The sequence below is a fragment of the Podarcis vaucheri genome, assembly GCF_965113315.1.
Source record: "Podarcis vaucheri genome assembly, chromosome: 4".
Classification (NCBI taxonomy): domain Eukaryota; kingdom Metazoa; phylum Chordata; class Lepidosauria; order Squamata; family Lacertidae; genus Podarcis; species Podarcis vaucheri.
The window spans coordinates 75,207,990-75,235,065 of record NC_138762.1 but is presented as its reverse complement, the minus strand read 5'-3'; the positions used below and the strand labels follow the sequence as shown (position 1 = coordinate 75,235,065).

General features: G+C 40.8%; 1 protein-coding gene across 4 annotated transcripts in view; it reads left to right on the top strand.

Annotated features, from left to right (window-relative positions):
* JADE3 (jade family PHD finger 3) overlaps nucleotides 1-27,076 on the top strand; it is a 33,576-nt gene extending 6,500 nt beyond the window's left edge. For 3 of the 4 annotated variants that reach the window (XM_082220081.1, XM_082220080.1, XM_082220083.1), the window contains exons 2-11: nucleotides 9,492-9,551; nucleotides 11,463-11,545; nucleotides 13,927-14,084; nucleotides 16,396-16,586; nucleotides 18,166-18,377; nucleotides 20,087-20,254; nucleotides 20,448-20,564; nucleotides 22,617-23,090; nucleotides 24,806-24,923; nucleotides 25,965-27,076. In XM_082220081.1, coding sequence (XP_082076207.1) covers nucleotides 9,503-9,551; nucleotides 11,463-11,545; nucleotides 13,927-14,084; nucleotides 16,396-16,586; nucleotides 18,166-18,377; nucleotides 20,087-20,254; nucleotides 20,448-20,564; nucleotides 22,617-23,090; nucleotides 24,806-24,923; nucleotides 25,965-26,860 — 2,466 coding nt within the window. In that variant the 5' untranslated portion in view covers nucleotides 9,492-9,502 and the 3' untranslated portion in view covers nucleotides 26,861-27,076. Of the gene's footprint in view, nucleotides 1-5,675; nucleotides 5,765-9,491; nucleotides 9,552-11,462; nucleotides 11,546-13,926; nucleotides 14,085-16,395; nucleotides 16,587-18,165; nucleotides 18,378-20,086; nucleotides 20,255-20,447; nucleotides 20,565-22,616; nucleotides 23,091-24,805; nucleotides 24,924-25,964 lie in introns of those variants that run through there. The other variant, XM_082220082.1, reaches the window with a different exon arrangement.

Genomic DNA, 27,076 nt, shown 5'->3' with positions numbered 1-27,076 from the left:
CTGACAAGAATTAGAGATGATCATTTTGCTGCTGTTGGTCATTCTTCGCCGCTTTTCCCACAGGCAGACACAGGGCAGCTATTCACTGAGGGGGTGACTCAAATATGGTAGGGAGGTAAAGAACAGTGCTACTTGCTATAGTCCGGAAGGAAGTTAACACAGAAGCGTTCCTTTCTAGCAAGTGACTGAATGGAAGTGGGTAATGAAAAGACAGAATTATTGTAAAGGGAAATGTAAACATTGTCAAGTATTTAAGCAACGGATCAGAAACAATTTCGGTAAATAATATATAGAGAAATGAGCTATTAACTTGAACTCTTTAGTGGCAAATTAGTGCATTCTGGAAACAGAATAAAATGGATACTCTTGATGGATACTGCAGGTTGGTTTACTTGTGCCTGTTGTTGCAGTTCTGAAACATAGCAAGCAGGGTGTGGGTGTGTAAAAAACATTCGCGAGTCTTGTTCAATCAAACTGTAGGCTTAAATACTTGGAAGTTACGGATTGGCATCTGTAACTCTTGTTGGCATGAGCACAAATTGAAGAAATAATTCTTTTTTACAAATTGCAGAATGATCTGAAATTTTGAGTGGCAGTTCTAGAAGTCCAGTGAATGTTAAGGAGAGGGGGTGCTATTTTCCCACAAAATCAGATGAACATTTCATATTGGATAAATGAAGTTTTAGAATTGCCTACCAGATTGCCTACCACCTTGATAAGCATCCATTGTTCTCAACTGGTTAATTACTTTGCATGGTAGTTTCTGGCGCACAATGGAGAGCTTCAGGATGAGAGTCCGTGTTCTTTCGCCCTTCAGCTCATTCCAGAGGTTTGTGCCTTCAATCAAACTGCAGGCCTAAATACTTGGGAGTGGGGGATGTAATACACAAAACCTACCAATTGCTTACATTTCATGTCTTTAAAAATATTTAAATAAAAACCCCCAGCTATTTCTGCAGTCCTAAAAATGGCAAAATAGTTCTTTAAATTTGCTGTGTAAATGTAATATTATAGTGTGCCAATCTTGGTTCTACATTTTCTTACAAATTTTGCAGGTTCAATTTACCTTGTGTCTAAATGGCCCTCACATTATAGTTAATATCTTCCACAAGGTACTGATGTTAATGAAAAACAATTTTAGCTATTAGATTTCCAATTTAGCATTATTATGCTGATTTTTAAAATGCACATTTCAAACAGTCACTAATTTAATTTGAGACTGTACTTCAATCCTCACAATCAATATGTGCATTGAGGAAACAAGCAGAAAGAAAGTTAGAAAAGTATTTTACAACCATGAATGACTCCCTGTTAGTTAGTATTTGCCAAATACGGTACTAAATCCATAGATGGTAAATCTACTGCAGCATTCTCATTCAATTTCATTTCAATATTTGTATCCCAATTTTTCTTCTTTTTGGTTGAAACGAAGCATCTCATACATGTTAAGAGATTTTGAGTGTAGAAATAGATAATCCGAAGTGGATTCATTTGGTCAGACTGTGTGGATATTATACCATCGTTGTGTTTTGTAACTGCAGTTCTAAAAGTGCACAAGATCCCCCAACTTTTGAGGATCAGATTTGTAATCATTTATATTTATCATAGTTTGGGTATACACTCTATTCAGCAATGCCCAGTGTTGTGGTGCAGATCTTTTGAATGCTCTTCTGGAACGGATTATGTTCAAAAACCGAGGCACCACTGTAGATATTTTCTAAACCCATAGGAGTACTTTGGATCTAGGAGGTGTATGTATTGTACACTCTTTATTCTCCATATGTTTAAGCAGTAGTTTTCAACTTTAGTTCTAAGATTCCTAGGAAACAAGGGATTCTGCAGTTAGCAGATAAAATTCTAATAGAGCTAGGTTGACCACTGGTACCAATTCACCTCAGCAATGTCTCACCAAAAGATTGATTGGCTGTTTTTGCACTGTGCAGTTAACTTGGGATGGTAGGTATTATGTGCTGAAGTTCTCACCCTGGGCCAGCAGGGGGATACTGTAGATAGTTTTCACTCAGGTCTGCATATGCAAATAAGGGATTGAAAGTGACGTTCAGTGATTGGATAGTTACAGAAAGTGCTACAGTTGCGTTGTAGTGGCGCTCTATATAAGCAGGCTGGCTGAACCCTTCAGTTCAGTTCTGTTCTGGCCTGTGAATAAACAAGAGCTGTGTCGTCTGAAATGTTCACCCACAACTTAACACTGGCAACGAGGATGGGATACGAACATACGCGTGCACACCCCAGAACATCCCCCAGAATTGTCTGCAACCTACAAAGTTTTCATGGCAGTTGCTTATCCAGCAGACAAATCACAATGGGAAAGGTTCCCAGAAGGCAGAAAATGACTTCCTTAAAGGATTCAGTGACATTTAGTTTACCTCAGGAGCTATGTCAATAGGTAAACTACATATACTAATTATGGAGCATTATTTAAGCAGTTCTCCTTTATATTAGAAAAAATCTGTTTATCTATAATAAATTTTTGGATTAACACATTATTATATCAGATCATGACTAGGATTGTGAATAGAGTGAAGCATGTCCCAAGATTCTTATTTTAAAAAATGTTGGCTATATGCTTTATTTTTCTGCCAAGGCCTTCCCAAATTAGTCTATTTTATTTCTGCAGCTTTTAATTCTTGTTGGCTTCATGTTTCTAACATGTATTTTGTGGTTGTACTATGTTTCACATTCTTTCCTTTTCTTTTTACACCACTTGAGTATTTTTTAAATGTAGAATATGGATATATAATCCATATTTAAAACTATATTTCTACTAAATATGCCCTCAACTGAGATTCGTTTTTGTTACAAACAAATAGCTAAACTGTTGTTAAACTTGAGAATTTGGTTATTTTAATCTCTTACACACTTTGGGGGCTTTGATTAATTCAGTTTTTGTTGGATTTTACATTTCCACTGTGCTGCTGCCTTAACTGAGCTTATAGATGCCAAGGAGTGGAACTTGATAATCAGTGTGCTAGGAGGATTAATTGAGTTTCCAGCTACGATGCCTCTGAAGTGTGCTAGAGTTAAATGAAGGAAGAACTTCCTTTATAGATATATGGAGAAATTCTTGCTTATACAGAGGTGAGTTAAGGTGCATTCTTTTACATCATTTAACATTGCAATCTTATGCAAGTAGCACCAGGCTCTGTGGGCAGTTTTGGCTTTTTTCATTTTAAAATAAATGCAACCATGTTTTTAATTTATCTAACACACTTTAGAACAACCACTTTAACATAAATTATAAAGCACTGCACATTGGCTGCATTCTGTATTAATACAAGGGTAAGTGTGAAAACAGGGAAGAATCGTGTCTTGGTTATTAAATATTTAATGACGCGTTTGGGAGTAGTGCCCCAATTATCAAAAGATGACTAAATGGAAATGGATCCCCTAAAGGGACTGGAAAGGCATGATGAACTCCAGGTCATGCCCCTGAAAGTGTATAGTTGAAAGCAATCCCCCAAAGTTTAGAGGATTAAAATAAAAATAAAAACCCCCAGAGTCAGAACTACTCAGAACAATTAAAAATAGCGGCTAACTCTGTGCATGTTTTTATAGACACATCTGTCAAATAAAATAAATGTAGTGATCAGAAATACAACTTGCTTTTCTAAAATCAGCAGCTGTGAAGTTCATTTTGTTGAACTTGAATGCTCAGAAAATTGGGAACTTTACAAGGTTTTGCTTTTGAGAAATCCCCTTTTTGGAGGAAATACCCTTTCTTTCCTGTGCCGTCTCAGTTACTACTTTAGCTAATAAAAGCACATATCTGTATACAAGTAGAGGGGGTTGGGGTGTACACACATACAGGCACACGCGCACACACACACACACACAGTATATAAAGACTTTAAATTTTATAGAAGGCAATTGTGAATCTTATTGTAATGTGGAATGAGTACCTGTGGGTCATGCCTACGGTGAGATCCATACCTTGTAGGGATATAGATATTCTCATAGGTGAGATGCCACACGTTGCAGTGGAAATGGGGAAAATCAAGCAATATAACTTCTTATCTCAGTTCTGTGTAATCTAAGAACAGACCTTCAAATACCAGCTACCGTTTTCAAATTTGGAGCGTGCTGGGGGAAAGAAAAAACCGCAGTGGCAACACCCACAGCTTAGTTGGGTTTCTTTCACAGGCTGGTGCCTCTCCAGGCAGTAGCCAAGAGCTGACAGCTCTCTTAAGTGTTGTATCCACCGCTGGACCCACGCATGGCAAATCCACTGAAGTCAGTTAACATGGCTAACTCTGGTGCATTGCTATCAGTGAGTCTACTCTTGAGTAAAACTGCATTTCTTAGCGGGCAGAAGGAATGTCGCAGCAAGTGGTTCAGCATGGCCCAAGACAATGTCGCCAAAGCAGAGTATTCTGATGAGTAAAATCTCATAGGATGGGACATGGGGGGGGGGGGAAATATTGGCAGATAAAGAGGGAAGGACAACAGAGATCAAAATCGCAGCGTGGATGAGATCAGCCTGTTGCCAGGTATCATTGGAGAAACAGAGAACTGATTAAATAGGCTTGCTTCAGTCTTGTGCTATAACAGGCTTCCTCAAACTTGGCCCTCCAGATGTTTTTTTGGCCTACAACTCCCATGATCCCTAGCTAGCAGGACCAGTGGGCAGGGATGATGGGAATTGTAGTCTCAAAACATCTGGAGGGCCGAGTTTGAGGAAGCCTGTGCTGTAAGGTGACAAGCCTGGGGACCAAAAGTCACAGGGCTTCCCCAGATGTTCATTTTATTGTGCATGAATGAAGATATGTGCTCATGATGGTATCTGAGCAGTTATATGCGATCCCACTTTTGATAGCGTCTGTGCCTGCAGAGGTTTCAAGGCAGACATGCTGCTTCCTTTCAGATCTGTGCAAGTCCTGTAGCTTGAGGCTGAAATCCCATAACTTCTCATACCATAAATCTTCTGGGTTTTATTTCCCCCTGCTTTTGTTGTGCTGTAGCGCAAGAGTGCCCCTTCGGATGACAGTAATGTGCTAAAACTGGGGGAGCATCACAGAACAACTAATAAAGCAGAATTATGTGTGGACGGTTCAGTATAAAAATGCATTATTACTGCATCAAGGTCATGTTCCAAAATACAGCTGCAAAAATAAATAAATATCCATTTTGAGGGGCCCATATTCTCTTTCTCTGAGGCCTCCTTGGTATTCCTGTACTGCTAGAAAGAAGGAAAATTGCTAGAGGGCTGGCATTAATTTAAATAGCTAGAGTGCTGGCAGGAAGTCTTTATTTTAAACAGCCATGCAATATGCAGGGAAGTATATAAATGTCTTTAATAAATAAAAATAAGCCGTGACCATTTTTAGTAGAAGTCCTGTATTCACAGCAGGGATGGGCATTCACTGTAACAGTCATAGGTGAATCACTGCACCATAAGACAACTCAACAAGTATGCAACATCTGCTGTAATATGTGATTTAACTTTAAGGATTTGCTATGTGAATGCATTGCTTGCTAATCTCATAGTCGTGGACGGAGAAAATTGGTATGGTAATATCTGCTCTGCAGTTGGAATTAGTTTGCCATAGTTGTCCCTTGGAACACTAGAATCCTAGGTTCTAGAAGGAAGCTGGGGATCTCCAATGGAATTCTTATCACCCTCACAAAAGTATAGTTTCAAGATTCCCTGGAGGAAGTTATGGCAGTTAAACTGGCTTTTGTTTGTGGTTCAGATGCAGCTTTATGATACCTCCAGCTCGTCTTTCAGACTTGGGTGTCCCATAATGTATGTTCTTGGATGTCTTCAGAATCTGCCCATTTCCTTTAGTATCTTTCTGCCTTTGTAGAAACAGATACATCCGTGTAAATCTTCATAAAGAAATTTCCCTGCAGGGATGCTTTTTCCAGAGAATCAATCTTTCTTTTGCCTGGTGCTGCCACGTTCTTCGCAGTGCTCTCATTTAACACCAAAGACCAAATGGTGTGTATTCCTGATTAGTGTTCAGCTCTGTGGAGTGCTTCAGTCATCAAGCTGAAGTGGATCTGAACCTTAATTATTCCTTAATTATGCATCTAGATGAAGGTTTCTAGCCATCTATGCTGAGAGGGTGAGCAAATGCAGCAGCCTTATTTTAACTGTAGATAACACATCCCTTCAACACAGAGATTGAGACATAATCCCAGATAATGATTTATGATGCGCTTAGTTAATATTTATAAGGGACGTGGGTGGCACTGTGGTCTAAACCACTGAGCCTCTTAGGCTTGCCGATCAGAAGGCTGGTGGTTTGAATCCCCGTAATGTGGGGAGCTCCCGTTTCTCTGTCCCAGCTCCTGCCAACCTAGCAGTTTTAAAGCACACCAGTGCAAGCAGATAAATAGGTACCACTGCTGCAGGACGGTAAACAGCGTTTCTGTGTGCTCTGGCTTCCATCACAGTGTCCCGTTGCGGCAGAAGCGGTTTAGTCATGCTGGCCACATGACCCGGAAAGCTGTCTGTGGACAAATGCCCGCTCCCTCGGCCTGAAGCAAGATGAGCGCCACAACCCCAAGTCACTTTTGACTGGACTTAACTATCCAGGGGTCCTTTACCTTTTTTTACCTTCCGTTAATATTTAGTTATTTATTAAATTTATATCCTGCCTTTCCACCCAAACAAGACCACAAATTAAGTTCTTAACCTGAGGTACCACTGTATATATAAAAAGGTTTACCTTTTTCAGATACAGTGGTACCTTGGGTTAAGTACTTAATTCGTTCCGGAGGTCTGTTCTTAACCTGACCTGAAACTGTTCTTAACCTGAAGCACCACTTTAGCTAACGCCACGCCGCTGGAGCACGATTTCTGTTCTCATCCTGAAGCAAAGTTCTTAACCTGAAGTACTATTTCTCTGTAACCTGAAGCGTATGTAACCTGAGGTACCACTGTAGTATAAAACTTAAAAAGAGATCATTCAGAGCCATCTTAGATGCTACCCGTGTGTGTGTGTGTGTGTGTGTGTGTGAGAGAGAGAGAGAGAGAGAGAGAATGGTTTTTGTGGAAATTTATTCAATGCCTTGTTAGTTAATGTTGCAGAATTGGAGCTGAATCTGTTTAACGTATGCTTGTCTCTGCCCCCGCCTTCCCGAATCCTCATAATAGTTTGACATTGGAAACGCAAAGGAACTTTTGAATAAAATCAAAATGGGATTTCTAATGGTCAGGATTAATGCACTACATTAAAAAATCATGCAGCAGCCATGTGGAAAAAGGTTCTGTAAATAACTCATCTCATTAATAACATTTTACAGTAGGAATTACATTTTGAATTATTACACTGCTGAAACTATTATTTCAATACTGTGAATTGGTTGTATGCCATATTAAGAGGTGCAGTCTGTTTTTATTTTTTACCTTTTCAGTGTATGGTAGTTTACTACCAGCATATGAGTGTCTGCCTTAGTGAATATAGGTCATAATTTAAATAATCAGGGGTAAGATTTAAGAGTTGGAGGAAATGATAGGATTTCTGCCACCTCCACCATATTAAGAAAAAGTGGTGTGAATGGATGGGGAAGGGAGGTGTTATAGTTCAGCCAGCCACTATCAGATGGAAGATGGCGAGCAAGGAGATCTGGATAGAAGACCTGGCATTTTTTGTGTATAGGAAGAGAGTGGAGGCTATCCTAGATCAAGATGATAGTCCTATAGTAGTGTGGATGTTTATTCTTATTGTTTGTGTATTTGTTTATACCCTGCCTTTTTCTCTGATGGGACTTGTAGCAGCTTACAACAAAAACAAGAACCACTAAAAGCAGAAAAGCCAATCATTAAAATACAATTATTCATTGGGAGCATTAAAACTATATAAAATCTGTTTAAAACATACCAACAAGTACCAAAAAAGAGAGCAAAGGATGGCACCTGTCCTAAACAGTGGTACCTCTGGTTACGAACTTAATTCGTTCCACACGTCCCTTCTTAACCTGAAACCGTTCTTAACCTGAAGCACCACTTTAGCTAATGGGGCCTCCCGCTGCCTCCACACAATTTCTGTTCTCATCCTGAGGTAAAGTTCTTAACCTGAGGTACTACTTCCAGGTTAGCGAAGTCTGTACAACCCGAGGTGTTTATAACCCAAGGTACCACTGTAACTGAAAGCAGACAATCCCCTAAAGCCTGCTGGAAGAAGAAAGCCTTCACCCGCCACTTGTTGTAATTCTATATTGAATACCTTTTACTGCTTGAAACCAATGGCATAGGTAGAGGGGGAAAGTGTTGTCAAAGATTAATGCCACATCCTTGTTTCTTCCAAACCACTGGTATAACTAGTCAACAATCACAAGCAAGATTAGGTTCAGCAGATACCACTGAGGATGGATTCTGCTTTTGTACTGATTTCATTGCACCCAGGCAGGTAGATGCAGGTATCCATAGGCAGGAGAACTAAGCTGGGTTTAGATTTGTGAACACCTTTCCTGCTGCTATCCTATGACATGTATTGATCAGCTAAGCAGGTCTGCGTGGATGGAAGATATAAGCACAGGGACAAAGAGTAGAATGTTTTTTAAGTTGCATAGCAATGACCTTTGTGATTGCCCCTGTTCATGTGGTGGCATTGCTTCTGCCATTATGGCCATGTGGGGTAGTGAACCTGTCAGGGAACTGACATCGGAGCTAGAGGCGGAGGGAAGGCTCTCAAATGATGCTGGAGAAGGGCCCAGCAGGGAGAGAGGCAGCTCCGCAGATGGGGAAGCAAATCAGCGCAACACCAGGGATATAGAGGGGCTGATGGGGGAATCGGCGAGAGGGCTCCAGGACTCTTCACCGGACACCAGCGGGGAGAGCACAGGTCCTCCGCTACCCACGCCCACCCTGCGCAGAAGACCTCCGCATAGAGCGAGTAGGAGGAGACTGGGTGTCAAACAACTTTTATGTTGGAAAAGATTTAAGAAACGCCCACTGACGGATTCTGCTAGCGACTGAGGCAGCCACGAAGTGAAGGGCTGCCCAGACTGAAAGGTTTAGCAAGGCAACAAAGCCTGGAGAGGCGGCAACTTACGCACGAGCAACCCATACACATTACAGAACGCATAATGAAGCAGGCCGCATGCTGCTACTATAACATCTAAAGGGCACTCTAGTAGTTACGATAATTTGTATATAGAAGTTATAAACACTAAACTTTCTTTAGTGTTTGACTTTCTTGCTGAAGATTGAATGCTCAGTTATACCTTCCCCCTTTAAATGCCCTGAATCCTTCTCTCTATTAATCTAGTCGCAGGTTGATTTTGCTTGATACACATCTTTAATCAACACATTGAGGTTCAGTGAATCACTCAGTACTGCTTGTTTATTACAATAAGTAGCTTGTGATCTGACACTATATGCTGGAAAGCTCCCTTTGGAAAATCATCTTTCTTTTTTTTTGTACAATTCCTCCAGGCAGCATTAATTTGTGTATGGTTTGTGTGTGTTTTCACGGCATGTGATTGATTTAACCAACTATATCTTTTCTCTCCTCTCTTTCTAGGATGCGTCAGGATGAAACGCCACAGGCATCTAAGCAGCAGTGACAGTTCAGACAATGAAAGTAAGTAGTGTGATCTAGTCTTCCTTTGATCTGTCACTGCTTCCTGTGGTTTCCTCCTCTGGTTTGAGGGCAAACGGCTGCACTTTTTTATGGCTTTTCTTTTTTTATTTCTCGTTTGATTTCATTTTCTCTTGCTCATTGTGGTATTCAGTTTTATCAGAGAGGGCTTGGGGAAACTTAAGAAACCCAACACTGGGTAGAATAATGTGGTTGTTTAGCAACAATCTTTATTAAGAATGTAAAAGGTGCATAATTCTGCCTGAAGAGAGAGCTAGTATTTATTGTGAGGCCTCTGTTTTCTAAACTGATAATGTGCTAGCTGCACTCCTCTATGTGAGAATCTTTGAGGGCTGTGGCAGGCTTTTCATGCTTTGGGATGAATGCTAAGTGAAATATTTTGTGTCTGTAGAGCCTTAAAAAGGTTACCACTTAGACCCTCCCAACAGGCCTTTTTTCAGTGCTACTTACAATTCCTTTCCACATGTGAGCTTTAGGTTCACAAAGTAGCTTCCAAACAAGGTGTCTTGGGTATTAAAACTTCTGTGTGTCTGCAGCAATTATCTGTTCTGACAACAACTACAGGTATCCTACCCCTTCTGCTGCTCAGATGCTATTCTAACAGTGTTTCAGTTCAGCAACCAATTGTATTTCATAAAGATTGGAATACGTACCTTTTAAATCTCTGGCTTCAAAACAACTCTTAGAAACAACTTCTCCTTTGAGAAGAAAGTATATAAAGGGTGGCATTGTGTATACAATTGTTATGTATTGTTAATGTGAAAATACAGCAAACTGAATGGCCTCTGGCCCCTTCAGCAGCCTCAGTTTTTGTAGCTGGAGTCAGTCAGTCAGGGCTCTTCCCTCCCAGGCCAGGTGGAAAGAGGCTAGCCAGGCAGGAAGCAGAGGTCTTGCAGGACTCGCAGCCAAGATGGTCCAGTTCTGTCCTCCTGTCCCCATTTCCTCTTTAACCTTTTTACTTTGCTTTTATTTCAACACTGTTTGCTTCTAGGATATAAAACTGTTCTCTCTTCCATATTCATTTGCTCATCAAATTGTCAGTAGACGAAACCATCCTACGGTTTGTTAATAATAAATTTTCAGAAGGTATCTCAGAATTCAGAACTTTCCATAACTTCTCCTTGGGGTGGATCATGCCAACTTGTTGACTGTCATGAGTCATTCAGAGGCCTTTGTGTTTCTTTATAGTACTCAGCAGCCCACCCGCATCCATATAACACAGGCAACATTTATTTTTATTATTTTATTTATGATTTTCAGTTTTATACATTTCAAAAATTTTACAATCATTTTAGCATTTAAAAACCCGACTTCCTTCCCCCTCTTTCTGTGGTTCCTTAAATTTGTTTTTTATATTTTCTGCATATACCAATTAACTTAATTTACTCATTTATTCATCTGCTTTAAATGTATATTAAAAACTACAGGTTATTACAGTAATCCTGCCAATATTCTTCTCTGTTTACACTTTATTGTAAATATTCAAGAAACCATTTCCATTCTTTTATAAAATGTTTGTTATCTTGATTTCTTATTTTTCCAGTAAGTTTTGCCATTTCTGCATATTCCATAAGTTTTTGTGTACATTCTTCTTTCGCTGGGACTTCTTCTTTCCATTTTTGGGGAAGTAACATTCTTGCCACTGTGCTTGCATACATGCAATAAATTTCTATACAGTTGGGTAGTCAGGAGCAACTTGTTTTGTCCCTTTGGACACCTATCCTTAAAAAGTTGAAGCAACTGTTTATGAAAAACAGACCCATAATTGAAGCAAAATTTCTGGTTTATGTTGCCTAAGATACCATTTCAGAATGCAGTTCTCTGTATTTTTATGAATATCCTGGTGTTGCAGCAGCATTTAAATTGTCTCCATCTTTTCCTCTGTTTATACAGGTCCTTCTACTTCTTTCTCCTTTTGTTCCAAGTACAGAAGCAAGTCAAAAACACCAGCAAATGAACAAAAGAAACCTGCTGAGGTAAGAGTAATTCTCACATTCTTAGGGTGCTATTCAACTACATTTTTTTTCACTATTGCAAGAGGAATTTCTCCCCTCTCCTCACACAAACCTCAAATTTTCTCCTGAGGTTTTGGGGACAGATTTGGAGGGTAGCACGGGGGGAGCAGAGAGATAGTTCTATTGCACAACAATTTCATTCATGTTGTTTCCCTTTTAGAGGTGAAGGAAGGAAGAACGAACAAATTTGTCCCATTTGAGTTCAATGGGATTAAAGCCCATTAAGGATTAGGGACTGTAGTAAAATGGGTCATAATTTCCTGAATCTAAGGGCAGTTGAAGAGAAATTAAGGTCCTGAGGTAGCAGGTGCTGCTGAAGAGAATTTATTCTGTTTTCTTTCCTTCTTCCTTATTGTTGGAATATGACTGTTGCCACCCCTGCCTGTAGGGCTATGGCAAACTTCTGCACAAGCCATTAAGGCTTCCGCTTTTCTTAGGAGTATTTGAGTCCCTAATGTTATGAGGCTGTCCCCAGGTACTTCTCCCCCAATTTACCTTAGGCACAGTTTCAATTTTGGTATCTCTTACTATGAACTGAAAACAAGAGTTATGAAAATACAAGTTGACCAAACACATAATTCTGAAAAAAGATTTAAATGCACAACCTCTGAGTAATGTATAAAAATACAGAATGCACACATCCTTTCTCCCTGTTCTGGATTTACCCTAAAGGTGGGCCGGAGCAGGCCAAATACCTACATATCTTCTTCCTTTAATTCATATCTATGGGACAAATTTGGAATGCCCTATTTCTTGGAACTGGATGTCTCTTTTTACCCAGAGGGCCAAACCAGTCAATAAATGCTTGCACATTTTAAATGTGTATTGTTTTTACTTTAGAAATAACAAACAAGGGCATGAGTCGAACTCCTGCATAGGGGGGCTATAACCTCTTTTCATTCTGTTCTGTGGTCCTAGTGAAACACCCCCCCCAACACACAAAAAGAGGAGAGATCATATTGATTTAGAGTGCAAAAGAAAAGCCCCCTTCAGGCATCTAACGCATGACAGTGGGAACTGCATGTAGATTAAGAAACACTGTTTTCCTGCCCCATTGTCCAGCTAGGCTAGCCCTATGCCGATGTATTGAGCATGGGAGGTGAGGGACACAGGTAGCTTGGCTGTGTTATGTCAAGATTGGACCAGTGGCAGGCTCCTGCTCTTGGTTGCACAATGGGCGGTATTCAGCTAAACAGTTACGGTAGTGCAGTGATTTTTAGTTGGACAGTGTAACTTCCCCACCTTCTCCCTTCCCCGTGCACCCCCTAAATCTGCTCCAGGTTTCCCCAGCTCTCCAGAGTAGATCTGGGAACAGGAGAAGAGAAGGCTAGGAAATTACATTGTGCAGCTAAAAGTGGTTGCACTAGCCCAACTGTTTAGTTGACTACTTCCAAATGTGTTTTATTTGCCTAAATGATCACTTTCAACATTGAGGTACTTCCTTGGAGAACTTGCCAGACAACTTAGGCTTAAGTAACCCTTTTAAAAAAGAAGAAGTTCAGCATGAAAGTTCAGGAGTTAGCCCCCTTCAGAAATGGAAAATTACTTGCTGAATGCCTAATGCCATTACAATTACTTCTGAAAACAGATGACGGTAGATTATGACAGCGATGGGTAGGTGTCTCATTTGCCATTAAGCTGTGCTGTTAAATGCAAGCTTTTTTGGGCCTACTCTTCTTTTAGATGTTCAGAGTTAGTTTTATCCATTGAAATCTTTGAGTGTGAGAGTATCAAAACAAACAAACTCTATTCTACCTTACTGCTAAAATGAAACTAAATCTTCACTTGCAGGGTTGCAGGATTTGAAAGAGACATCGTTCCTGTAATCCAGGGTAGATGCTAGAGACTATTACAACTTTTAACAGATTGAACTTTCCTACCCAACCTCCCAAGTTGTGAGCAAGTCTTTTACTTTCTCCTTGTCTCTTTCCTGGTCACGTGCAGTTACTTGGATTCTGGACCTCCCCAAAGCTGGAAGTTGCCACAGTTGTTTCAGTATCTACGATTAGGGGAGATCCCATACTACATAACTCTGGAAGATCCCATTCACGCTTTACCTTCTAGGATTTGTGTGGTAAAGCAGAACAGGGTGGCCCACTTTCTTTGATTACAACCGCAGCAGCCCATGATTCTAAATAGTTGGGGAATTATGTGTTCCTTCCTTTATGCTTGGCAGCAAAGGGGTTGGTTTGATCAGTATGGTTCTGACAACTGTTTAACATGGCCTCTTGGATAAAGGCTCCTGTACATTATTAATTTGTATTGTTAAAGAAGAAGAAGAAAAATAAGTTATTGGACTGTTTCTTCCCAAGTATTAATGCTGTCTTTGCCTTCACCTGCAGGTGTTTCGAAAGGACCTCATTAGTGCCATGAAACTCCCAGATTCTCATCATATTAACCCAGATGAATATTACCTCTTTGCGGACACATGGAAACAAGAATGGGAAAAGGGTGTGCAAGTCCCAGCCAGCCCAGACACAATTCCACAACCTTCTCTCAGGTAATTTTTAATAAATAGTTGTTGGGACTGAACTACATTTAATTTTGGGGTAGCAATATGAATATACCAGGCAGCATTCATGTAATGTAAACAATAATTAATCGTTTACTACTTTTGTTGCACAGCCTAGATTTTTGATCAGGTGAGGCTGCAATTTTTAAAGAAGTATTAAGGTCCACAACAGACAAATGTATTCTGACCACATAGTCAAAGCGGTAGTATACTGCATTATTTCAGCATAACTCAGTATTGTTCCAGCGGTTGTGGTGGATGATGTACACTGCAGTTTTCTAAATATACAAGACAGTTTTGTGGAGTACACAAAGTTGGTGTGGTGGTAGACTGGATGAGGGTATATTAACCTGAGCTAGTCTTATATATAAAGATCACCAGATACATTTGCTTGGTAGTGACTCATGCCTAAGTACCTTTGTCCCATTGTAATTTTGGCTTTCTTTACTTCCTCTGATATATGGTATGGTCACAACTCAAGAGGGAACGTTAGGCAATGTGGGAAATTATCTGTATGGTTGTTCAATAAAGAATTTACTTTTGTGGGTTTATTTTTTGTTTTTCTTTTAATGATCCCCATATTTGAGTGTAGGAAAGAGGTTTGCTGATAGTTCAGAATGGGCCTTTGGCATGTGCTCCTGTAGTTTATAGGGATGCGGGTGGCGCTGTGGTCTAAACCATTGAGCCTCTTGGGCATGCTGACCTGAAGGTTGGCTGTTTGAATCTGCGCGATGGGGTGAACTCCTGTTGCTCTGTCCCAGCTCCTGCCAACTTAGCAGTTCGAAAGCATACCAGTGCAAGTAGATAAATAGAGAAGATAAATGGGAAGGTAAACGGCATTTCCGTGTACTCTAGCTTCGGTAATGGTGTTCCGTTGCGCCAGAAGCAGTTTGGTCATGTTGGCCACATGACCCGGAAAGCTGTCTGTGGACAAACGCCAGCTCCCTTGGCCTGAAAGCGAGATGAGCACCACAACCCCATAGTTCCCTTTGATTGGACTTAACCATCCAGGGGTCCTTTACCTTTTACCTGTAGTGTGTAGCAGTTCTCGGTGAGCAGCATAGCATTGCCTAATGTATTCCTTGGTCAAAAGCAAGGGTGGCTAACCCACAGGTCATATATATGGGCTCCCCCCCCCCGAAAAAAGACTTTGTGGCCCCCAAGGACCCCATGAAAATGATTTGTTTATTTATCTGTTTACTCACCTTTTGTGTCTGGGTACCCCTTTCTTAATGGTGCTTTTCTGGGCAGCAGTCCCTAAAAATTTGTTTGATTTGGATGCTGCATCCGGATCAGTACAACTATCTCTGCTGTTGCTGTTGTCAGCTGACAAAAAAATAATAATGAAATGATCAGCCGAAGAACAGCCCAAGGCATTGGAATGGTCTGTCTGAGCTCACTTGGTGATTGCTGTATAGAATGGACTCCGGGATTGGAGGGAGAGAGTGGGTGGAAATGTAAACGAAGAAACGGATTGGAAGCAGAAGGAAAACTGTAGAAAAAGCTGCTGGTGGGAGAAACATTAATGGATTATTGTGAATTGGGGGGGGCATGAATTCATACACGTCCGGAGCATAATTTGATTAGTAGTCACAGAAATTAATTATTGGGGAAAGGGGTGTGCATTATTATTGTTTCTTAATGAACAAAAAAATGGGAGACAGATCATCCATCCCTGTTCGCAAAGTCAATCAGGTGGGCGGGGGTGGCAGAAATTTTGCATCCCCGTCTGTATCCTGATCCCAGCACTGAACAGATGTTTAAATCTCTCCTCTACTCAGTGTCAGGTCTGGAGTATGCTTTGGGATACAAATCTCTCCCTCTAAATGCACCCATGTGGATGCTGTGTGAGAGAGAGAGAGACACAGAAAGAGGTTGTGCTGTGTGTTTGTGAAAGAGGGAAGTAGCATGGAAAGACTCGAATAGCTTAGGCAAAATGTCCTATGTATTGGGAGAGAATGGGGTGGGAATTAATAAGGAATGGAGGTGTAGAAGTTAGTACGAAAGAAATTAAGGGAAATAAATAAGAAATAAGGGTTGGAAGGGTAGGTTCTGCCTTTCCCCACTATTTCGTTTTGGCCATGCCTACTTTGACATGGGCCCCCTGCACTTGCCATTGTGACGCTCAGCCTGGAAAATGTTCATACCCGATGTACATTGTCACTTTTGCTTGACCCATGCATTCCATTGTAACCCAGATTATTATAATCAATTAGGGGCATCAAATACCTGGCTTCCCAATTTGCAGAAGTGCCCTTCCACCAAATGACAGCTCACTTTAATTACTATATCATTTTAGAGTCGTAACGGAAAAAGTAAAGCAAGTACTATATACACGGCCTAGAAAATACATTCGTTGTTCAAGTCAAGAGCCTACTGAACCCGGCTATATCAACATTCTGGAACTGGCAGAATCGATGTGTCGTTATGACTTGGATGATATGGACATCTTCTGGCTTCAGGAAGTAAATGAGGAGCTTGCTGAAATGGGTGAGAGTGATGAAAAGTGCAATTACTAAAGCTACAATGAATTTTAAAAATTGAATCTTTAGTCAACTGCGCTGATTTAAGGCTGTTTTGCTACTGCTTCTTTTTTTTTAAAAAAAAGAATGGATTGTTTAGAAAGAGAACTCTAGTTGGTATTCAATGAGTCTTCTGCAGCCATGGTTCAGAGACATTTAATTGCATCTAAATATTTTGAGGAACTTCCATGTTTTTAATATGTTTCCTAAGATAGAAAAGTTATACCTTAATTCTTTGGAAATCCATCTTGGTTCATGGAAGAATGTGCATTTTATGCCAGGACTCTAGGAGTAATAAAAACAATGTATATGGAAAAATACCAATCAGGTAATAATGGAAGTCAGTATTCCTACTTAATTGTATTTGCTAATACTCAGATCTTAATTGTATTTGCTAATACTCAGATCTTAATGACCTGAGAAAATGGCAGCTTTGCAGACTTGTACTTTGTGGCTCCATGAGAGAGGCAGGATTATGCCACTCTAGTAAATCAGAGAAGACGCTATCTTGATAGCTTGTTTATGAGGCCAGTTGAGACTTAAAAATTAGCGGGGAAATAATTAACTTGATGTGGCAGATTCTTTTCAACGTAGTATTCATAAGCAACATGTTTCTAATCTGAATGGGAAAAGGCAATGGGGCATATAATGAGATTTCAATGAAGTTGAACAGGCTATTTGTCATGTTAAGAGGCAATTTCCTTAAAACAATGGTTTGGTTCAAACATAATGCACATTATGAAACCATGGATTAGCCTTATGTGTGAACTCAGTCCAGTTTATTGGCAACGGTAAAAGTTTCTGATTAACCAAGGTTTGTAGCTGGGTTAACGTTATTTCCAGGTTTGCAGCATTCGGGTTCTGATTTGTTCATCAACTAAGCTTAACGTCAAGCATAGCTATGCATTGTGTGGAAACCTGGACCACTTCCTTAACTATGGCTATGGAGCTGTCGCTGTGCAAAAGCTAGTGGAGCTGAAGTTGGAAGAGCAACAAAAAATTTCAGCTGCCCTCACTGGTGCTTTTAACTATTCTGTGACGTTAAAACTTGGTTGTATGTGATCATCTGCCAGACACCTTAGTGTTAATGATGGTTTAGCATGAACAATGCTATGCTATGATGTCACAGGTAAAAATCAATTTTGTGCATTATTACTGACATCCTAGCTGCTACTTTGAATATATGCAGGTTGTCTGAATCCTAGGTAATAGGACTTTCAATCTTTTATATAGTAATTTTTCAATTTTTATATAGTAATATAGGAAGCCATAAAGGCACAATAACAATGTTTTAAATAAGTCCACCTACAATTGGTGGCTTCACTTTTCATGTATCTGCATTTGTTTAAGATACTGTATTTATATATCAGATTAATGCAATGTAGATCTTAAGTCTTTTAAAACTTGGATTGAAATTTAAGTAAGTCTCACACAAAAGCGGGAGGGAGACAACCTATTGTCAGTGCAATGCTTTAGGAAATGAGAGTGCTTTTTGTTTCTTTATCTAGTATTAAGCAGATTGTTATTTTGCTTTAATTCTCCTGCAGGTTGTGGGCAGCTTGATGAGAACACAATGGAGAAAATGGTGGAAGTCCTGGAACGTCACTGTCACGAGAACATGAACCATGCCATTGAGACAGAGGAGGGGCTGGGTATTGAATACGATGAAGATGTCATCTGTGATGTGTGCCGGTCCCCTGACAGTGAAGATGGGAATGATATGGTGTTTTGTGACAAATGCAACATCTGTGTGCATCAGGTTAGTGCTAGCAGAGGTTTTGAAAAAGCTTCGTTCTTTTGGAAATGGGATTGCAATGGAACCTTGGTTCTCGAACAGCTTAGTTGATGAACAAATCAGAACCCGAATGCTGCAAACCTGGAAATAAATGCTTTGGTTTGCAAACTTTTTTTCGGAAGCCAAATGTCTGATGTGGCTGTCAGGTATTGTTTCCAGGGTGGCTGCACCAATCGCAAGCCGCGCCTTGGTTTTTTAACGTATCAGAAGTCTAACGGACTTCTGGAACGGATTACATTTGAGAACCAAGGTACCAATCTTTCTAGATAGCTTGCTCCAAAACAACCTATCTGAAAAGCCATTGAAAAGGTGCAAGAAATCTGGCGGCCTCTCAAAAAGTGGGTCTAGAATTTTTGTTTTCCGACAAGGCTCTGTAAAATTTAACATGTGACTGCTTAAAATAATAATAATAATAAATTTTATTTATATCCCGCCCTCCCCAGCCAAAGCTGGGCTCAGGGCGGCTAACAACAATCAAATAATCAGTCAAATAATCACACAATCTAAAAATATTTCATTATAAAAATTAATTAAATCAAATTGATGGCAACCAATTAAGCAAAATTCTGTGCAGGTTGCCAGAGGAGGGAGTCAGGCTGCGCCCTGACCAAAGGCCTGGCGGAACAACTCTGTCTTGCAGGCCCTGTGGAAAGATGTCAGGTCCCGCAGGGCCCTAGTCTCTTGTGACAGAGCATTCCACCAGATTGGAGCCGCAGCCGAGAAGGCCCTGGCTCTAGTTGAGGCCAGCCTAACCTCTCTGAGGCCTGGGACCTTGAGGATGTTATTATTTGCAGACCGTAGGTTTCTCTGTGGGGCATACCAGGAGAGGCGGTCCCGTAGGTACGAGGGTCCTAAAAGAGACATGGATTGCTTTTGATCAAGTAATGTATTCAGAGGTCATGTAAATCCCCTAAATATTATGGGAAGGGTTTTGAACCATTGTGGTGTTGGAGCATTTGTCTGCTGCGCACTTCTTCCTTTTCTAAAACCACACTTAGGGATGTCAGCTAATTAAATTTCCTACAACAGGGAAAAAATGGAGAAGTGAAGGGTGAATTTTTAATCTTCATAAAATGATTCTTGTTAATGACAAGAGTAGAGCATGGTGCAGTGAGTGCACAGTGAGATAATGAGGGAAAGCTGATCTTTTAAATTTGTGCCTAGAATTTATGCCTATGCAAGAGTGCACTCTTCTGGATTAATCTGGAATGTTCCAGAAATAACTGTGATAGGCTAATCCTTCTGGAGTCTTCCTTAGGCGATACAGACACCTTTCTCAGTCAGTGTATGCTAGTATTAGATGCCACAGAGAACTACTTTTCTAGATTTTTGTGTGTGTGTGAGATACACACCAATAAATAGCAAGGTTTTGGGGTTAGGGAGGCGCAGCTACCATTGGCCAAGCTGTCTTGAGATCAGACCTCTGGCTTCTGTGTCTTTTTATAGATATTCTCTGTTCAGCACTATTAATAATGTGTGTAACTATTTACTTGTTAGGAAAGAACGCCTTTCCTGTTTCGTGTTTCAGACATCTGGCAAATAGTTGAATTCTCCCAAAATGGTTTTAGTGTGTAGCATTTTTTAGAAAAATACTCTGTTGGTACTGATATAAATCAGTGATGTCTCATTTCACTATGGAGTCGTATAAAGCAGCAGTTTGTTTTTATCCTCAGGCATGCTATGGCATCCTCAAGGTTCCTGAAGGAAGCTGGCTGTGTCGTACTTGTGTTCTAGGTATCCACCCTCAGTGTCTCTTGTGTCCAAAGAGAGGTGGGGCCATGAAAGCTACAAGGACAGGCACCAAGTGGGCGCATGTGAGCTGTGCTCTTTGGATTCCAGAGGTATGAATAAGAAGTGTTTTAGCCCATCTTTAAGTAGACTAGCATGGAAGTATTCGGAATGCAGTCTTCCCCGGGTCACCTAGCTGCTGTAGCTGTTACATTTGCCTTTTTACAATATGCTGAAATATAATATCTTGATAGCTCTTTTCTGCTCATGTCAGTCATAGTAATCCATACATTTTATTATTATTAGGTAAGCATTGCTTGTCCAGAAAGAATGGAACCAATTACCAAAGTGTCCCATATTCCACCAAGTAGATGGGCTTTAGTTTGCAGCTTATGCAAATTGAAAACTGGTGCTTGTATCCAGGTATGTGTTAATTCTGTATTGTGATCTTTGAAGTTGCAGCGCAGAAATTGCATGCTGGCAAACTCAACAGGTTCAGGGTGATAAGGAGCAGCTTTTTCCTGTGCTGGGTGGAAGACAGATGCAGCAGAATAGCCTTTAGCAGTGTTTATATTTTAAGGATGTGGGTGGCACTGTGGACTAAACTACAGAGCCTAGGACTTGCCAATCAGAAGGTTGGCGGTTCGAATCCCTGCGACAGGGTGAGCTCCCATTGCTCAGTCCCAGCTCCTGCCAACCTAGCAGTTCGAAAGCACGTCAAAGTGCAAGTAGATAAATAGGTACTGCTCTGGCGGGAACGTAAACAGTGTTTCTGTGCGTTTCTCTGCTTTCGCCAGAAGCGGCTTAGTCATGCTGGCCACATGACCCGGAAGCTGTATGCTGGCTTCCTCGGCCAGTAAAGCGAGATGAGCGCTGCAACCCCAGAGTCGTTTGCGAGTGGACCTAACGGTCAGAGGTCCCTTTACCTTTATATTTTAAGGAAACATTTTTGGGGTATTGGAAGAATGTAAAAAAACAACCCCACAACCTTTTGGCATCACAGAATTGTAGATAGGGGGCCAATGAGAGTGGGATATTTGTTAAAAAAATTAAAGAGACTTTTGTAAACCTTTTGGGGCCCACCAAACCCTTTAGGGGTGCTTATGGGGAACAACAGTCAATTAAAATTACATTAAATTAAAAAGCAAGGGAATGCACAGGATCCCCGAGATAATGCACTTGGGGCCCTTTGCTTATGCCAAAACGGTTTAACTAAAGCTTAGACACTACACTAGCTAAGTAGCAGGATACAGGATTCACAGCTTTATGGCAGATACATAATTTGAGTGGTACCTCGGGTTACAGACTCCACTAACCCAGAAATAGTACCTTGGGTTAAGAACTTTGCTTCAGGATGAGAACAGAAATTGCGTGGCAGCAGCGGGAGGCCCCATTAGCTAATATGGTACCTCAGGTTAAGAACAGTTTCAGGTTAAGAACAGACCTCCAGAATGAATTAAGTTCTTAACCCGAAGTACCACTGCAATAATGCAAGCTCTATACAAATGCTTTCATTATTACAGTACTTAAATTGTGAATCTGTCATGAAGCTGTGGGTCCTCTATCTTACTCTGCTACTTACCTAGCTAGTGTGGTGGCTAAACTTTAGTTAAACAGGTTTTGCAGAAGTCACGTTATCTTGCTTTGCACATCATGTTAAACCATAGTTAGGTTTAATATGTGGTTTAATGTGGACGAGCAGTGCACACTGCTGAAAGTTTCCAGTCCACTTTCCCTCACAACTGGCCACAAACCGCAAGCAACTTTACTTATCAAGTGATAACCAAACTTTGTTATTTGTTTACTGCTCATGGTTTGTTTGGGGGAAACAAACCATGAGCCCAGATTTGGATCGCATATGAAGCCAAGGCATGTGGTTTTTTGCTCCCGCCATGGTGCAGCCAGGAATGGGGAAAGAGCAAAGGGGAGACTTGATTAGCTGCGGGAGCATACTGCTCAGTCATGTAAAGCCATAGTTAAACATTACCTATGGCTTAATGTGATTTCAAAACACAGCCATTATGCCAAATTGCTGCTAAGGCTTTACCGTGAACCAAGCATTGCCCATGGCGTTGGAATGCTGGAGCTTATACAGAAGAAACAAATGATTGAATAGGCTGTTTTTCATTAATGGTGTGTGTTGCCTCTTCTGAAAGTGTATATGCATAGCTTGTAACTCTTAAGATAAAAGTACTTAAACATCAATATTTTACATTTTATAACCTGTATTTCTTAAGAACCTTTCGTGGAACAGAATTTGCTTGTTTTTCTTGTTGTGTCTGAAGGTTACCATTTAGACTTCTAACTCGTGAATAAATAACCTTTAAAGTAAAGTTGTGTCTTCTGAATACCGCCTGTGAAACTCTGTGCATACATGTAATAATAAAAGGCCTGTGATCCTTCCTAAGCTTTCATTGGCTGGTTATCTTCCTCTGATGCTTGCTTTAACTGGTGGCGGTTTCCTTCACTCAACAGTGCTCTGTGAAGAGCTGCATTACTGCCTTTCATGTCACGTGTGCCTTTGAGCATAGCCTGGAGATGAAAACAATCTTGGACGATGGCGATGAAGTCAAGTTCAAGTCGTACTGTCTAAAGCATAGCAAAACCAAGCAGAGCTTGATGCCCGACGCGGACGTTAATCCCAAGAGCACAGCAGACCAGAAGCAGACCGAGAGCGAGAAAACCAGTTTGCGTGCTCAGAAACTTCGGGAGCTGGAGGAGGAGTTCTACTCCCTAGTGAGGATTGATGACGTCGCAGCAGAACTCGGCCTCCCTAAACTCACTGTGGACTTGATCTATAATTACTGGAAACTAAAACGGAAAAGTAACTTTAATAAACCATTATTTCCTCCCAGGGAGGATGAAGAAAACGGCTTGGTTCAGCCAAAAGAAGATAGCATTCATACTCGAATGAGGATGTTCATGCATTTGAGGCAGGATCTGGAGAGGGTAAGGAGGAGGGGGGGGGAGTGACGAAAAATACCCTTATAAAGGAAGAAGTAGTTCACTGCAGCAGGAATTGGGAAGGGGCAGATCAATTCAACACTGTAGTGCTTATTTCTTCTTATTCTATCTCCAGCAAGTTCATCACTGTACGCCACAATCTGACAGCCTCCAGATTCGACTATTGCAATGCGCTCTATGTGCTGCTACCCTTGAAGGCTATTTGGAAACTGCAACTGGTCCAAGATGCAGCCGCCAGATTACTGGCTGATGTTCCATTTTAGAGCTCTTACAACCTCAGTTTAAAAAACAGCTGCTGTGGTTGCCATCCCCCCCCCCCCCATGTCCCTATCAAGGTGCTCACATTCGTTTTTAAAGCTCCAAGTGACTTGCACCCTTGAATAGCTGAAAGACCACCTTGGGTGTTAAAATTTGGCAAAGGGCACTGTCTTGGTAGTACTTCCGCCTTCAGAGGTGCAGGGAATGGTGGCCCGGGAAAGGGCTTTTTTCCTTTCCTGTGGCAGCTCTTCATTATACAGTATTTTTGCTGTATGCTGAAAATGCACCTCTTAGTCCTGACCTTCTCTTCTGCTAAATCGATAATGTTCTGTTCTACCTGTTTTTATTACCACATCTGTTTTTATCATTTTTTTTATAATTGTATTGTTGTAACCCTCCCTGGGGCCCTATGAGGAACAGTGGGTAAGAAATCAAGTAAGCAAGTACATAATGGAGGCTGGTGGAAAGAAGAAACGGGAATGACAAGAAGCTAAGTAGAAGTAGGATCCGCCAGATTCTGGGTTCATCCTACGACTTGTGGCGTGCCATGCTACCCTGCTGTATGGCCCATATGTCAGCTGATGCTGTGTGGAGGCTGATGCTGTGCATGGCTGTTCTTCTGGAGCAGTCACCAGGTTGCTTTCCTCAAGTGTCACGATGAGGCTTCTCCTTCATTACGACACTGTTTGCAATTTACAGTCGGAGGAGGCTGATTCTGCCGGTGCTGTGCCCATTAGCTCATTTGCATGCTTGAGATGGGGTCAGCGTTACTGATGGGGCCATAATATTGACTCTAGTAAGGAGGCTACAGTAGAGCCTATTAAGGATCCTCCACAGGCATCATGCTAATTATACAGCTGTGACTTTAGGAACCTTCTACCTGCTAAACAGGTAGCCCAGCCCAGGAAGCCAATAGCCACCTGATAACCTTTCCATTGTGAATTTTAAAAAGCACTTGAGAATATTTTGTGGGTGGATGGTTCAGAAGGGACTAGAGTTAACATTGAGTATATCGAAGGCAGAACAGAGAAAGAGGTCAAGCATTAACACTGCAATATGAATAATAAAACATGCAGATCATTTAAGTATACAGATTCTAAATACAGGAAACTCCAGTTTTAGGCACGACCAATATGTGTGCCATCGCGCGCGCACACACACAGTGCTAAACCTGGAAGTAGTTCACTGCAATCATAAAGACGTCACTGAAACTAAAAGGGCAGAATGCTGTCTTTCATACAAGTGCTCAATGACTCAGAACGCAACCCCCCCACATAAATGGGGGGTTGTAATATTGTAGTTTATCATTGAATATTATCCCAAGTATTATTATTACTATATGTTTATTTATACCCCACTGTTTCCACTGACTTCAGTACTTCTGGAAAATCTGTTAAAAGGTTTTAAATAGGGTTTTTTTTCCTTTTGTTTTTTCGCTGTAGGTAAGAAATCTTTGCTACATGGTAAGCAGAAGAGAGAAGCTAAAACTTTCTCACAGCAAAGCACATGAGCAGGTTTTCAATTTGCAAGTCCAGCTTATCAATCAGGAAATTGCTGCAGGTAAGGAATGCAAAACAAGACTGGTTCAGATGATCATATCTGAGCTTTTTAAACAAATATATGCATGAAGCTTTTTACTTACACATTCAACCCCTCTTTTCTTATTTGTGTATGCAGTGATTAAGTCAGGAAGTAATTGACCTTAGTTTTCTCTTTTTCCAAACCAGAAAACTATAGCTACCATATTGTGAACAAATTGGTGTATTAAGCCAGCTTGGACTATGGTTTAATATCCTGGCATATTCTGCAGTTGATAACCATAGTTTCCTGATTAGGGCATAGCAAGAAAGCATGGTATGGGTAATTGCAGACCTCCTGGTCTGATTGCAGTGTGGCACAAAGGGTCTCTGTATGTGCAGGCAAAACACTTGTGCATAACTTGGCTTAATAAGATGAGATATTGTCCCAATATGACCATGTCTACTTTAGATCTTTGCTATGTGTTGCTAGCTTCCAGAGCCTTTTTAAACATGCTTTTCTAGGATTGTTAATTGTAAAATCCCCTTTCAGCTATTCCAGAAATATATCTTATGGGCTATCTATATGGTATAACTTTTTATTAATGCATTTGTTTACATTGCAGAAAATTTGTAAGTTGTGTTCTAGACATGAGTAAGAAGAATACACTAGAATATGCAAATACTACAAACTTAGTGTTTTCCTTCTACTATGTTCTTAAAATCTCATGCTCCTCTGTTCTGGGAAGGCTAGATAGAGCCTTAGTATGTCACCAGGTATTCAAAAAATATCTAGTAGCATATAATTTTTTAACACTTTCTTGAATCTGTTATCAAGGAAACATGGAAAAAGGTACTTTCCTTAATTGCAAATCATATTATAAGCTTATAGGTTGCTACATTTAAATAGTTCTAGAATAGGTGCATATTCCTGAATTGCAAGGTTGGACTAGGTGATCTACAGGGTCCCTTCCAACTCTGTGATTCTATTAAGTTCTGTGAAGATGTGCTGCATACATTTGCGTGATGAAATCTGCCTCTTAAATAGATTCCTTCTCACACACCCTTTTATTTTTCTCTATAGGCCATTCTCTGACAAGTGCACTGGAAAACACTCTGTTCTATCCACCTCCTAGAATCACCTTGAAACTTAAGATGCCAAAATCAACATTAGGTGATTTCAAAAATAAATTGAAATCTGGTAAACCACTTTCTCCTGACAACAACGTCGTGGTTTACAGCAAAAAGGGTATCCCGGTATCCAAAGAGACTTTTGTTTCAAATATGAAAGCCTACTCGAGGTTTCAGCATGAAAACAGGAGCAATGGCTTACTGGGAGGGATGGTGAAGTCTAGGAATGAAGCAGCAAAGAATTCTGGACCTGCACATACATCAGACTTTCATCGCGGACAGTCGTCTGGCAAACCCTTAGCACTTCAAGCTGCATTGCATGGACAGTCCTCCATTGGGAACGGGAAAATTCAGCAGCACTCTAACCTAGCAAAGTCTAATGGCTTAATGGGCAGAGTTGGGGATGTCACTCAGCGAGACAGCTCTAGCCAAACGACATACGAGCAGCAGTCTGTGCTCTCTGCCCACTTGGCTAGCCAGAGCGGCTTCAGGAAATCAACAATAGAACACTTTAGCAGGTCCTTCAAAGAAGCGACCAACAGTTTGGTGAGGACCACGGAAGATCTCAGATGCTGTGAAAAGCCCTCAAGAAGGCTGTCGATGAGAGAGCGTTCCTGGGGCAAGCAAACTCTTGAATATCAGATGGGCAGTGCCCCCTACCAGGACAATGATGGGTATTGTCCCGATTTGGAACTCAGTGACTCTGAAGCTGAAAGCGATGAGAATAAAGGACAGATAAGACTGAGAAAAAGCAGCTCAGAGAGAGAGGTCCCAAGTAAAGACTTTAATAGAGATTGTCATAGTAGAAGTAAAAGAAATTTGATTTCTCACAGTTCAGTACAAAGGTGATTAGAAACCCCGGATAATGGGAATAGCTCAGCCTTCATATGTCCAAGATTATTGATGCAAACCTTAGGAAATCTGCAGGTTACAGTGTAGGATCTACGAGCAAATGACGAACTTGCTTTTTTTAAGTGGTGAATTGGTTTACCCTTTTTTGAAAAGATTGTTAATTGGGGTTTTTTCCTATAAGTGCTAAATAAGTAAAGGTTACTTTAAATATCA